This window comes from Galleria mellonella, unplaced genomic scaffold, assembly GCF_026898425.1.
Source record: "Galleria mellonella isolate WM207_F2 unplaced genomic scaffold, CSIRO_AGI_GalMel_v1 utg72, whole genome shotgun sequence".
In the NCBI taxonomy this organism is placed as follows: Eukaryota; Metazoa; Arthropoda; class Insecta; order Lepidoptera; family Pyralidae; genus Galleria; species Galleria mellonella.
Genome location: NW_026442144.1, coordinates 1925606 through 1940326, shown reverse-complemented (window position 1 = coordinate 1940326; position 14721 = coordinate 1925606). Strand labels below are relative to the sequence as shown.

Genomic DNA, 14721 nt, shown 5'->3' with positions numbered 1-14721 from the left:
TAGTGTTCTTCAATCGTTAAAATTTTTTCATCGGTAACGAGGATATTATTGTTATATATTTTTGCCAAACTAGTTATAGCTGTGTGCATAGTTACTTCTGTGCCCCTCATGTGTTTGTTGAACAACTGTATTTGTAACTGAACTGAACATAGGTCATCATTTCAGCCATTATCCGTCCGTGGACATAGGCTTCTTCCATAGACTACCATAAGGAAGGGTCCTGAGCTAACTGCATCCACTGACTCTCTGTAATGCATTAGAGATCATCACTCCATCTAGTTGGGGGTCGTCTTACACTGCGATTGGCCGTACTGGGTCGCCACTCAAGGACCTTTCTTCCTCATCAGTTGTCGGTTCTTCGAACTATATAGAGCCTATTGCTACTTAAGGTTGCTTACCCTTCGAACTATGTCGGTCACTTTGGTTCTTTTGCCGATATCCCCATTTCTGATTCTATCACGCAAGAAACTTCGATCAAAGCCCTCTCCAAAGCTTGCTGAGTAACTTAAAGTATTAGCAAATGGGCAACCGTGGGCAACATGCACTGGTTAAAAGCCTTCACCTTAATGTTTTGAGGTATTTTGGATGAGAAGATGTGGCGTAATTTTCCGAATGCTGCCCAGTCAAGTTAAAATTGTCGGTTGACCTCTCAATCGAAGTTAGTTTAGTCGGACAAGTTGGCACGCGTACGCATACTCGTCGACAACTTCGAGTGAAGTAGTATAGATGTGACAAGGACTTTAGACATGATTTTAATCTTTTTCATGTTTATATTAGACCTACTATGTCGAGAAGTACTATTAAGCATAGAATTCAAGTTAATTATGTAATGTTTGTATTGATAAATGATGATAGTGGCTCAATAGCTTGTTTGTTATTCTAAGTCTTATAAAAAGTTGTTTTTTTTATTATGAAAGTGGAATGGTAACTCCATTTGTGCTATTGATATATACTATAGCGACACACCAATAACTATTCCCATCTGCGCCCATCTCAGAGAGCGAAGAAGACTGGTTCGATGCGCGATCAAATCATTTAACTTGTAGTGATAAATGAACTACGAAAATTTTCAAAAAGAACTGTTGACCGTGCCGTGCGTCTGTACTAACCTGCTAGGTAAGGCGCCGCTCAGAAGAGCTCTGCGCACGCCGTACTAACTAGCAGATAAAATTAATCTATTTAATTGTTCTCTGAATGAATTAACAAAATCAGCTCTATATGAAACTAGTTACAATTGTTAATATATAAATATTTATGTGTATACATTATTGGATTATAAATTAATATAGTTACACTATTGTATTAGTTTAACTTGCACCTTTAAACATAACGATAAATGTGGATATATAAAAAATAAATAAATATTAGAGAGAGATAGACAATAGCTAGCACTTTTATTGTTAAAACCTCCGTAAGCACATATTATAATTTAATATAATAATTGCCGGTTTAAATAAATTAATGAGCGGTTGTAATAGCCGCTCAGGACTTAGTCATAATCGATCCCGAAACTAATCCAGTTTTCCCGATCACGGAAGGTAAACCGGTAGTTATTACATTAAAATATAGCTACCATTTTCCAAAAGTTGAACCGTTAAACTTTTTGTTATTACATTTAAAAAAATCACTTTTTAAAAGTATTTACAAATAAAAAGTCTCTATAATTTTATACCCCTGTTGAATAGATTCATTTTATTTGTTTAACCCTTAGTCCTCAATATTTTATAAAGTGTACCGTTGGGTGCAATTTTTGAAGTGTAAACATAAGCACTAACTACAAAATATTTTAATTTTATTTTTCGACCCCAGGCAGTAATGAGATGCTACATGTTGAGATTTGAAGAGGCCCTCATTGAATTGTCCGAATATGCCTTTCACGTCGCACGGTGTATGAGTGTCGCATTGCTTGTCATTTAAATATGCAACACAAAGCAATGTGACACATCGTGACAGGCCATTGTCGCTGTCAATACATAACCCTCGAAGTTGAAACGCCGGCAATGGAATTAAAGTTTATAACTAAAACGTACAGAATACTTGTCCAGTGTCTATCAAGTTATATAAAATAATGTCATTCATTATTTTACTAATTTAATGTATCATATTATATGAGTATATGTAACCTGTTGTTATTCACGCAAGTAACATTTTAGAGCGACATAATAAAACCACAAAATCAAATTACTATGCGCTTGGTTATCTACATAAAATGTATTTCATCAAGTTTTCTTATGCGGGCACAGCAGAGTAGAAAACTTTGCGGTTAGGTTGGAAGTGGACGAAGACGCGCTTTGTAATAATTTCGTGGTTTGACTGGAAAGAAACAAGCGAAGCAAAAATTGTCCATCTCCACAAGCCACTGCGGTTATAAATCAAAAAACTCATTATGGTCTCGTCCTCAATAATGCGCCCCGAATGTCATTATTCTCTGATTTACAAAGTAACAAACTATTTTATGCGATTTAGAAAATTATCATAAACCAAACAGGCTTAGGATAATTTTCTATACTAAAGTATTTAGGTACGCTAATCACATGAAGTAATATTTTGATTAATATTTATTCCAAAGCGAATACGGTCTAGAAAATATAACATTTTTTAATAGATTACGTATTACTATTTCATAGGTATAACTAATATTTACTTACTATAGTAAGTATAAATGGATAATACATTTTTATCTTTATGATTTCGCGAAATCACTATTTTATAGTCTATTAAAAACTATTTGACAATAATTTTGACTTAAATCTATTAGATATTTAGTTTATATTTTTCTTTAGAATGAATATTTTGTAATTCGCTTCGATAAACAAATATCAATGGTAAATAAATAATTTAAATATGTACTTGCTATTATATGCGTACTAATCAAATATGTTACTGCATATGAAATAAACGATATGATGATGATATGAACCGAGTGAAATCGAATCCGTTTCTTGGTTGTCAGCGAACTGAGAGCTGGGGACCACACGTGCGCCATGCGGAGATGATTCAGTACGTCACATCTCGACCACCGTCCGCTTCACTTAGCATCAGAACTAACATTAATGGATAGGCAAGCACAAATCTGTAGAATCATAAAAAAATTACTATACATATTTAAATTTATCGTCATCTTTTTAATATCCATTTATGTAATATTAGTGCAATAAATGAAATAATCAATCAATTTATTCAGTATCTTGTAAATTATGAAGAAGTCATCATAATTGTAATGACTGCTATATAGTTATACGTATTTGGCGCACAAAGGCAATGCCATGGCGAGTCGTCTATCATTCTACTTTGTTTAATTACGAAGTTGCTACTAATAAGTGCAGCTTATTTCAATCGGCGTAATAGCTTGACCAATCACTATATTTGATATACATGTACTATATGGGATTAAGAAAGGTATAAGCTATCTATCTCGGTCAGTGAATAACATAAATAGAGATGTATCGTATGCAAACGGCGTAACGTAGGTATATGAGGTTAAACTACCTGGGTACTCTATAATTATCATACTCGTTATCGTGAACCAATCAATACGAGAAAAAGAAACCTGGGTACTAGCGACGCTGTCACAAGAGCTAATTATTGATGGTAATCAGTCATGTAATGTCCAGATTGGTGGCGACGTGGTGAACTGGGTCATTGGGCTACCTATAATATGGTTGAACACAACAATTATAATACTGTTTTGTAATTCCTCTAATCTTGTTTCATCATATACTTGTATTTATAATTGCACAGGATTTTTTCTCTAGTCTTTTGAGCCAACTTTGGGTCAAAAGACGCAATGTAGATGAAAAAAATAGGTACAATTTGTATATTCAGATCTGCGGTAAAATTAGTATAGTAAAAATATAAGTACACAATAATCAATTGAAATAAAAATGAAGTATATGTAAAAGTCACCGTGTGGTCACGACATAGAATGGACCACCCCTTCCTTACCCGTGGGTGTTGTAAGAGGCGACTAAGAGAATTTAATCGTCGAGAGATGCCCTCTTAAAACATTACCAAAGTTTAACTGCGGTTGACCATCCATCTACCTATTTGGCAACTATTGATAAAATTCCCAATAGAGGGAAGCCTAAGTTCAGCAATATGTAAGATGATAATATAAAAAATAAAGTATAAGGTAAGCAAATGAATCGGTTCTTATTAAAAACATTTTTTCCCCCATATATTAATACGTAAGTCTAAGTACTAAGCCTTACAGACAAAAATAGTTGTAAATAGATTGTTAAAATGGATAGTTATCGAAATACTTCTATATGATTTGTAAGTAGTCTGATAACTTGGTTGAATCTTTTTATTTAAATGAGCGCAACACGAGCTTATGAAATGGACGCTGGCAGAGTCGCGGTTACCGCAGGAAACCGCAAAGTATCCACCTAAATAACTACAGTATATCAAGCTAACGCTTTTTGTTTTGTAATTTAAGTATCAGAAGTGCGTAACCATAGCCATTAGTCGAACGAATCAATTTTTTTTTTCCTTAAAACTAACCTTATTCTTAAAATATATATCTAGTCAGTTATGTACTAATATGGTAGAATGACCAGTATGACAGACGTATTTTAATAATGTAAGGAATACAGATAAATTAGTCTCGAAAAGTACTTAGTTGTACTAAAGGAAGATTTAGGACAAAAGTGGTCTGTTTGGGTACCTTTGTCTTATGTGTTTCTATCGTGAAGAAGTTGCGTTTGCATGGATGTTTTCGATTTAAAGAGTTGAATACTATTATCGTTTCCCCGTTTTGTTCTTGGCAAAATACCCTAATATCGGGGTGAACGCCACAAAAAAAGAAAAAAAAAAAAAATATGCCATTGAAGTTAGAGGATACAGAGCAACGGCAAATGGCAAAGCATGAAGGGTATCATGGGTGACACCTTAGATTATAAACTGTATACGGTGTACTATGTCTAGGGGTGATACAGTATCCTCTGTTATGTTCATGGTACTGTTTATTTTTATAGGAGACTTGAAGGTCTGTTTAAAATCTGGTGCATGTTTCATCTTGATAATACATTTAAAAATGATATATTTCATTTGTTTTCTTTCTACTGAAATATAAATACAAATTTCAACGACGAATATTATTTTCTATAAGCTATGCCATCTAGTAACATAAAATAGAACTAATTCACAATAGTAATTTTTAGTTTTTCAATCGCTCGGTAGAGGCAGCACCCAAAAACTAAAAAAAATATTAATAATAAAAATTAAAAATGTTTGTGATTAAAAGTGAAAATTGATAGCAAATGCAATTTTTATACACAGATATAATAATAAAGCAGACAAAGCATAAATTAAACGTATGAGTAAGACATTTATCTCTTCTTATTACAGTTATTGTGCAATTAACTACACAACTATTAGTAATCGACAACGAAAACATTTGTTTTAATGTTAATAATCACTAGCTTTATTTATAAAAATGTATTTGTAAAAAGATTAATAGACCTGTTTTTTTTCCACAGAATATATTTGATAAAAGCAAGATTTGCGAAGAGATAAATTATTAACCATTCATTGTAGATGATTGTATAACACAAAGTGTATAGAAAATTGTTAAAACTAAGTAAACAAATAAATATATATTATTATATATATTTATTTGTACAAAAGTCGAACGACTTTTGTACAAAGTCTCCCAGAGGGAGACTTTGTACAAAAGTCGTTTGCTTGGGTACCTCTGTCGCATTCGTGTTTCAACCGTGAAGCAGTTGTGTTTGCATGGCTGTGTTTCGATTTGAAGGGTGCGATATGGCGTGAATTTACTGGGTACAGAGGAAAAACACCTGAGTCCTCAGGGATGGCAACGCATGGGGGGTATCATGGGCAAAACAGTATACTCTGTTATGTCCATGGTACTGCTCATGTCTATAGGCGACGGTTACCACTTTCCATCAGGTGGGCCGTCAGCTTGTTTGCCATTCTTAGTTGTATAAAAAAAAAAAAAAAAACTTTTCAAGTGAAAATAGATTATGCAAAAAATAGAACAAAAATTAAGCTTTTTCAATATATATTGATCGAATGTCAACACAATCATTTTGGATATGCAATTTGCATATCCAAAATGATTGCGTTGACATAATGTAGTAGTGGTAGTAGCATCATAACAAGGAGACAATTTACAGTTGAACCATGCCAGCACACACAATGGCAGCTGTTGCTTTAAAAATATTTATAGGAAAATACAACAGTAGTCTAATAATTTAGTACATATACTGTTAGTGTGACTAATTATAAATATATATATATATATACGACTATAGATACATGTATATAAATATCATAATATAATTAATGCAATAAATTAAATTTATAACTACATATTTTTTGTTACTAAATTCAATTAAATATAAGGCAAGACTAGGCAATACCATCAAATACTATATGGTTTTCAGTACTTTACCGCGAAACACTACCAACGAGTTATGGCTTAAGTCTATATCCGGATCTAAACCGCATATATGACTATAGTTATTGTATATTCGTGCAAGCGGAGCACTCTATCCTAAATTAGTTTTCAACAGTGACATAAAATATTTTATTGATGGGATACCTAGGGATACTTATATATATACCAATTGTAATCATTATACTGAATGAAATGTCTAAATGGGTCACATCTTATTAAATGTATGTGTAAATATCATTTAAATAAGATTTATTTATACTTTCTTTGTTTTTGTTATTAGAAATGTCTAAATATAAATTTATTATACTAAATCTCAAATATAGAATACGAATATAGATATAGTAGTACAACACTATTAGCGATAATTATCGATGACTGTAGCCTTTAGTAGTCTCTTTTTTGAAATGTCAAATCACTAACCTACAGATTTTCCTATTTGTTTTTACTTCGGTTTTTAGACAATCTTTTTAGTCTGTGTAATAAAAATATCATCTGTGTAATATGAAAAGTAGTCTTTCTAATATCTAGATTATTTATATAAATTATAATAACTGAAATGTTTGTAAACAACTGAGACATCAAAAATTCAATAAGACAGAGAAAATTTTTAATTAGTTATTATTTACATCACTGAAGTAAGTGGTATGATCTAATCACATTAATAATATATATTTATGATAAATTCATTCATTGTCAAAGTTTAGTACTTGTAAATTAATGTATCAACCATTTAAAAGTTTCCTATCTCCTTTATAGAAATAGATCCAGGTTTGTAACAAAAAAGTTATTATTATGGACAAGTATACTATACCAAGTTTGCCCACCACACAACATATATTGGACGATTTAGCTGATCCTACTACTATTCAACTAGATGAACTTAGAAACACATCTTGTTCAGAAGACGAGATTTTACAAAATGTGAGTTTGTGTTATAAAAATTTTAAGCAATTAGAAGAAGATTTGTTAAAACAACAAGAATTAAACATGAAATTAGAAGAATTGAATCGTAAGTTAGTGGAAAATATAGATAATATGAAGAAACAAACTTAGGTTTTCAACAATGTGATAAATTATGAAGTGTCATGTTTTATGTAAATCTGTTTGAAATGATATCTTAAATAGTTTATTTTATACATTATAGATTATTAAGAACTAAACCAATCTTAATTATGATTTTTGTTTACAAATTAGTACTGGTCCATATTCTTTAGAATGATAATCTAAAATTTTAGTTCTAGAAACTTTTTACTTATATAAATTTAAATGCAACAAAACAAAAAGATTCAATTGTCAAATAAAATTAATATTTCCATCAGCTACAATTATTTGGATCTAACAAAAATAAAAATAACTTATCATTTTATGAATTCATTTTATTATACTTCCTAATTGTATTAATTCTTCCTGTGTTATCAATCCTAATTTGTGTAAACAAACCAAAGCAGCTCCTTGCTCTGCAAATTTCTTATTTTTTTCCCAAAATGTTGAGGCATACTTATGCCCATTAAATGTGATAATAGTACGAAACAGTTTCTCTACTTGTTGTGTTTCATATACTGGGATCTTATAACCATTCTTTCCAGCCCATGCATGAAGCCTTGATTTAGGTAAGTTAAGATCATTAAAATTAGCACGAATAAAACAGACCTGGAAAATTGAAATGCAATTATTAATTAGCATTATTTCTTATTTTATAAATCCTACATGATAAAAACCTTTTCATAATATGGTCCATAAAGAATAAATATACTGACTTTCATTTCTGTGACGCCATTAAGCTCTTCTGCAGGTAATTTTATTTTTTTATGAGGTGGCTCAAGTTCACTAGGTGTAACTTGCCATCTCCCTTGAATTCCCATTTTCTGATATTGGGATTGCTTCTCTTGACAGTAATCACCAAGTCCCCAAATAGAACTGAAAATAAAATACATCTAAATGAAGAAAAGAGCATCCCAAAAAAGCTGAACAGTTGGCTGGTACATGTTTTTTCATATAATGTGTTCAAAGATTTAATCTCTTGTCAGGTTGTAGGAAAGTCTAAAAGTATTATATTCATAAAACAAATAAAATTATAGTTTCACCATTACAAAATTGGGACATGTTTTATAAACTTGTCATTGTAAAAAGGAATAAGACTGTTTTTCAACCGCTTTAAAAAAGGAGGTTATCGTTTTGATTATTTTTGTTACTTCATAATTTTGTCAGTTCTAAACTGATTTAGAATTTTTTTTATCTGAAATGATATACTTGCAGATTGGGCCCTTAGAAATTTTATCAATCAATCAAGTTGCAACAAAAAAATTAAAAATTGATTCAGTAGTTTAGTTTTTAGATTAAAATAACTGGTTGTGTCACAATTGAATTTTTTTTGTGACACACAATCTTTATTTACATAGTAGCATTTGCAACATGGTATAGTTATTACTGATATACAGTTTTAAAGCAGCATAGCATATCATTAGTTCAAATATAAATAAATACCATATTTGTTCTAAAGTCTGACATTCTAGAAATTGTCTTCCTCTTGGAGTTTCTTGCAAGTCTCTCAAAATGTTTTGTATGCAATATTTTGTATTAGACGGTGAATTGTCATAATCGACTGCAAGTTTAAGATAATCTGTAATGACCAAGTCCATAGGTAGTAAACCTTCTTTTCTAAAAATGGAACAATTCCATTCTGCTGCCCTTGCAATCATTACACTGGTACAACCTGTCAGCTCTTTAAATTTGTATATGTCACCATGTTTTTCAATTTCTTTGGAACCCCCACTGAAATCAAATAATATTAAAATTGTAACTAAGAATAACCACTTTGCAGCTGCAGCATAAAACAGAGCTAGAACAAAAATACCTATATATATATATATATATTGTTATGGTAAAATTGTAGTATTACATACATTAATAATTGACAAGTTAATCTTTTGTAAAAATAATGGGATGAAAACTATTCTGATTATATATATATATATATATATATATATATTGTTTATTGCTGTGTAGTCCCAGCATAGAATAGACCACCCCTTTCTTTGCCGTAGGTATTGTAAGAAGCGACTAAAGGAACTTAATTGTCTAGGGATGGGCAGCAGTATCCCTCTTAATACATCACCAACACTGTAGTTGCCAACTCGCCTGCCAAATGTGGCAACTACTTGCAAAACCCTCTTATGAGGGAAGCTTATGTTCAGCAGAGAACAGTTAACAGCATATTTTAAATTAATTTTTCTGTATTGCACTTGTAAATTACATAGATTACATATAATATATATAAATATTGTAAGCAAGGGTGGACTTATCTCTGTAACAGATCTCTTCCTAATAGAGTGAGAAAGCATGAATTATACACTTACTTTGCAATAACTGGTATACATATACTTTCTGCAATATAGCGAATGATGTCTGTGTGCACAGCATGTTGAGGTCGTTCATCACGTGTTCTACCATGTATGGCAATAGCTTTAATTCCTGAACTCACCAATTTATTCACAAGTTCTAAAGTTTTTTCTGGAGTCTCAAATATTCTTATTTTACAACTAACTGGAATAGAAACATTTTTCACTAATGTTTTTAATATAGTATTTGCTTTTTCTGGTTGAGCCATGAGAGCTACACCCATTCCACCTTTTATGGAAAACTCTTTGGGACAACCCATATTTATATCAATGGCAGCTACATCATTTTCACTGTAAGTATTAAGAGAAAATAATGATATTTATATCTATACTAAGTCGACTAAATACAACTTAAAAAAAACTAACATTGTTATTTTTTTATTATATTTATATTTACATATTCTTTATTGACCACGCATAGCATTCTTTCCCAGTCAAGCATCAAGTATATATATATACATACATACATACATAGAAGAAGCAATAACCTACTGAATATAACTCAAGTAATATATTACATAAATTCTTACACCATTTTTGCAACTTTCAGTGCTCGTTCTGCATCACATGTACCAAGTTGTAATACAACTTTCTCTTTTTCCTCCTTACAGGTTCTAAAGACAATTGTACCATCTGTTTGGTCAATGTAATCTATAGTATTAAGAATTTCTGAAATAAAACAATGAATCTAATTTTTGTCATGTTATTTCAGCATAAATACCCATAAATATATAATTTTTATGTGTATCCTAAATTCAAATCCATTTACTAGTTTCAGTATAATTGAGATTGAAAGCTACCTGACAGCCTTCTGGACAGAATACAAACATTTTATTACTGGTTGTCACGATCATGATGTGCACTTACAAAAATAAAGTTTATTTGGTAGTATAGCCTGTTTTTCTATATTTGGCATAATAATTAATAAGCTTAGCCTTGCAAGCTTATTAAATTTAAATCATCTTTATTTAAATAGACTCATTCACAAACTCTTTCAAATCATCCCAAAGTCTTATCATCGAGAAAATCGCACAAGCAACTCAATAGTTACTCTTTTGACATATTAAGTTAACATATATTTATTTAAATGTAATTTTAGTCATAGTATGACTAAAATTACATGGTCATTAAAAGCCCATGCATGGTCCATTAACACCATGTACATTTATCATTCAAGTAATTGTTTAGTATGTAATAAGTTTTGTTCAATAAATGTTTTTTAATAACAGTTTTAAACTTATTAGAAGGCAGATCTAGAATATCCTTCCATATCTTATTATAACATTTAATGCCCAATGACATAAACACCTGTTAACTTTTTCTAAACAATATTTAAAAACAGCAAGTTTGTATTTGCATCTCGTGTTAAGATTGTTGAGATTGCTGTGTTTAAGAAATAGTTGAAGATTCCTGTGTATATACAAAATGTTTGTGTATAAATATCTGATTTGATAAATATATGATCAATTAAATACAAAATTTAGCTATTTCTATTTGTTATAATATTTATATGCATTATTGGTTGTTTACTAATTGTGCCACATCTATAAAAACAATAGGGTAAATTGTGGGCGTCATAATTTAAACCAATCTCTATTTTAATAGTTTTGCAACAGCACTATTTTATGGACTATTATAAACTTCATTTATAATAATTTGGACTTAAATCTATTAGAAAGTTAGTTCATATTGGTAAAGAATTATTACGTGATATCAAATTGAAATTTAGATTTTATAGATAAGAGATAGGAATTTCAACACTGACCCCATCATTTATTGCCTAATAATCATAGTAAGTACTTCAATTTTGCATTAATTTGTAATTACCGTTACATTTACGTCTTGAACGCAAGAATTTCCAATCAATTAATTCTTCAGTATATACAATATCAGCACCATATCGAAGAGCTAAAAGTCTCATTGGTAAGGTTCCAATTCTTACCATAGGAGCAAGTATTATTTTGTCTTTATAATTCATCTTAAATCAATTTAAGTCATCAATAATCACAGTAAGCAAATTATTTAAAAAAATGTATACTGTTTGCTGAAATTTGATTTTAGTTTATAGGTTAGATTATTATCATAAACGTCACTGGTGAGTGTTAAAAGCAAAACAAATTATTAAGAGTTCGCATTGCCCTTATATTGATAATACTGAAAGGCATGAGAATCAATTTACGTTCCCATTTAGAAGCACAAAAAATAAATTAATATTTATAACTTACTACAATATAAAATATACTTTAGAACTTTGTCCAAAATATTAATATATATAAATTAGAGAAGAAAAACGTACTTTATTTATAGTATAAAATTTTCAGATTCTTTGAACTGGTTGCATAGTTATTTTACAAAAGTTTTTTATTTAAAGCGACGATTTGGATTTAAATTAAATAGAAAAAGAAAAGTCATAGATTAAGAATCGCACCTACAAAAAAATAGGTGGTAAGCAATTCGAATAAAATAAAACTCTTTACCTACCCACAGACTAAAGATAATAAAAAATTCAATGGTGCTTATCTATGTGAAAATCCTTACATTATAAACTAGATTGATTGGAACAATCCATTCAGAAACGTATGCATTTAATTTAAGACATTTAATAATTTAACCCTTCTTTGCATGATTTTTTTTATTAGTGACATAAATCAAGGTGATATAATTCGTGTTCAAAATTATAGGAAATGGTTAACAAAATAAATTTAAAAGCTATGTTTTTTTTCTGCAATGGACATTAAAAAGGTATCCAAACACTTATATAGTTTTCAGACATTTAATGTTATGATGAAAATTTTCACCATTATGCAAAAAAGGGTTAAGGAAGATGGGAATTCCAGAAATAAAATTCCAGATTTAAGAAAAAGTTCCAGACAGAAACTTTTTATTTTTAAGACTTGGCAGTGTGGTCTTTGACCTTAGCCTATTCCTCTGATACCGATATACCAAAAAAAGGAACAAATGTCAATAAAATCCTTATTTTCTGTTGTCATTGTTGAAAAATAATTTATTTTTAATACGAATTGTGGGGATATTGTTTCACCTAATATTGCTAAAAATAATAATACAACCACGAAATAATAATACTACGCAGCTGATTAGAACAGATTTTTTAAGTTATATCCTTCAAAAAATACTATCAGGAATAGTTCTGTTAGTACACAACTCATATAAAAAATATAACATGAAACCTACAGTGGCTGCTGATGAAATGTTTCCTGAAGGTGTGGGACCCTATATGGATTTAGAAGAAGTATGTAATAAAATTATTAACTTATTTGTAAGAACTAGAAAATATTAAACTATTGCACTTTAGTTGTATGCTGTTCATATATATAAATGTATGAAGAAAGCAATTTTTGTATATATAATTAACTCTATGAAGATATTTAGTAATATAACTTACTTTTGTTTATATGCACATGTTTGTTCAGCAGCAAAACAGAATTAATGGTCCATTAAGCAATTGGACATGTCTTTTCCTACTTAGGAATGTATGTATCTGCAAATTTTCTCAACTATTGACAATCTCGATTATAATTTTTTTTATACAACTTAGAATGGCAAACAAGCTAATGGCCCACCTGATGGAAAATGGTAACCGTTGCCTATAGACATGAGCAGTACCATGGACATAACAGAGTATACTGTTTCACCCATGGTACCCCCCATGCATTGCCATTCCTGAGGACTCAGGTGTTATTCCTTTTTACCCTGTAAATTCACGCCATATCTCATCCTTCAAACTGAAATACAGCCATGCAAATACAACTGCTTCGTAAATCCATACAACTGATATCTAAATAATCGAATATCCACTGTATTAAAAAATGTGCAAAACAATGTAATATATTTGAAATCGGTTTAGCCACTATGTTTTGAATATTTTCTTTACAGGCTGGCGGTCCATCTAATCTGCTTATGGATTTAGCTGCTAATGAGAAAGCTGTTCATGCAGATTTTTTTAATGGTTAGTGCTTATAATTATTATAGATGTTTTTATTTGTAAGTTATTTATTAGGAAAGATATTGGTTTATGTTAAGAGATCAGAAAACTTAGTGGTAAGTTTATATGCAATCTATTCTGTAATATATATATATATATGTTTATATATATATATATATATATATATATATATATATATATATATATATATATATATATATATATATATATATCAATATTATAAATATTAATCTATATATTTATTAAATTTAATCTGAAATATTTGAAATTGTTCAGTTGTTAATATTGTTGGCAAATGATGGAATTTTGTATATTTTTTGTAATATGGATAATCAATAATTTGTATAATTTAGTCTTTTCTGTTTTCGACTATAAATAATTTTGATTCCTGTTTAAGACTTGTATATACAAATTGTCTTTTGCATGTACAGAAATTAGTGAAATGTGTAAAAAGTACATAGTACAAAGATGCCACAATGATGACAAGTCTTAAAACTCTGTTTTTATTTATAGTATTTTGCATCTAGATTTACACAATCATTTCTGAATTATGGTTAAAGAGAGATGAGAATATTTAAAACACTTCTACTTAAAAACGCAATTAATATTTATGACAGATGGCACTTAAAATCGAGCTTTAAGCAATGTATACAATTAACTTTCATGGGTAACAAAAATTAATTAAAATGTTAAAATATTTTAATACAGTTATCAGTCATACTTTACTTACAGTTAATTCATATAAATTACATAACCTGAGTGCATCTAAGAACAGTGAATATTTAAAAAAATACCCTAATAATTATTTTTTGATTGATTGATTGCCATTGATTGCTGAGATAACTTATTTTAATATTTTTTTGTTGCAGATTTTGAAGATTTATTCGATGATGATGATTTAAAATAAAAGTACCTAATAGTTATTTTATTGCTGT

General features: G+C 29.8%; 1 protein-coding gene across 1 annotated transcript; it reads right to left on the bottom strand.

Annotated features, from left to right (window-relative positions):
* Nucleotides 1-7779: 7779 nt before the first annotated feature.
* On the bottom strand, nucleotides 7780-11961 carry LOC113517085 (tRNA-dihydrouridine(20) synthase [NAD(P)+]-like). Its single transcript, XM_026901642.3, has 6 exons — nucleotides 11650-11961; nucleotides 10353-10491; nucleotides 9781-10113; nucleotides 8909-9196; nucleotides 8182-8341; nucleotides 7780-8074 (listed from the first exon to the last, which is right to left on the bottom strand). The coding sequence occupies exons 1-6, from the start codon at nucleotides 11798-11800 to the stop codon at nucleotides 7796-7798; spliced, it is 1350 nt and encodes a 449-aa protein (XP_026757443.2). The 5' UTR covers nucleotides 11801-11961; the 3' UTR covers nucleotides 7780-7795.
* Nucleotides 11962-14721: the final 2760 nt, after the last annotated feature.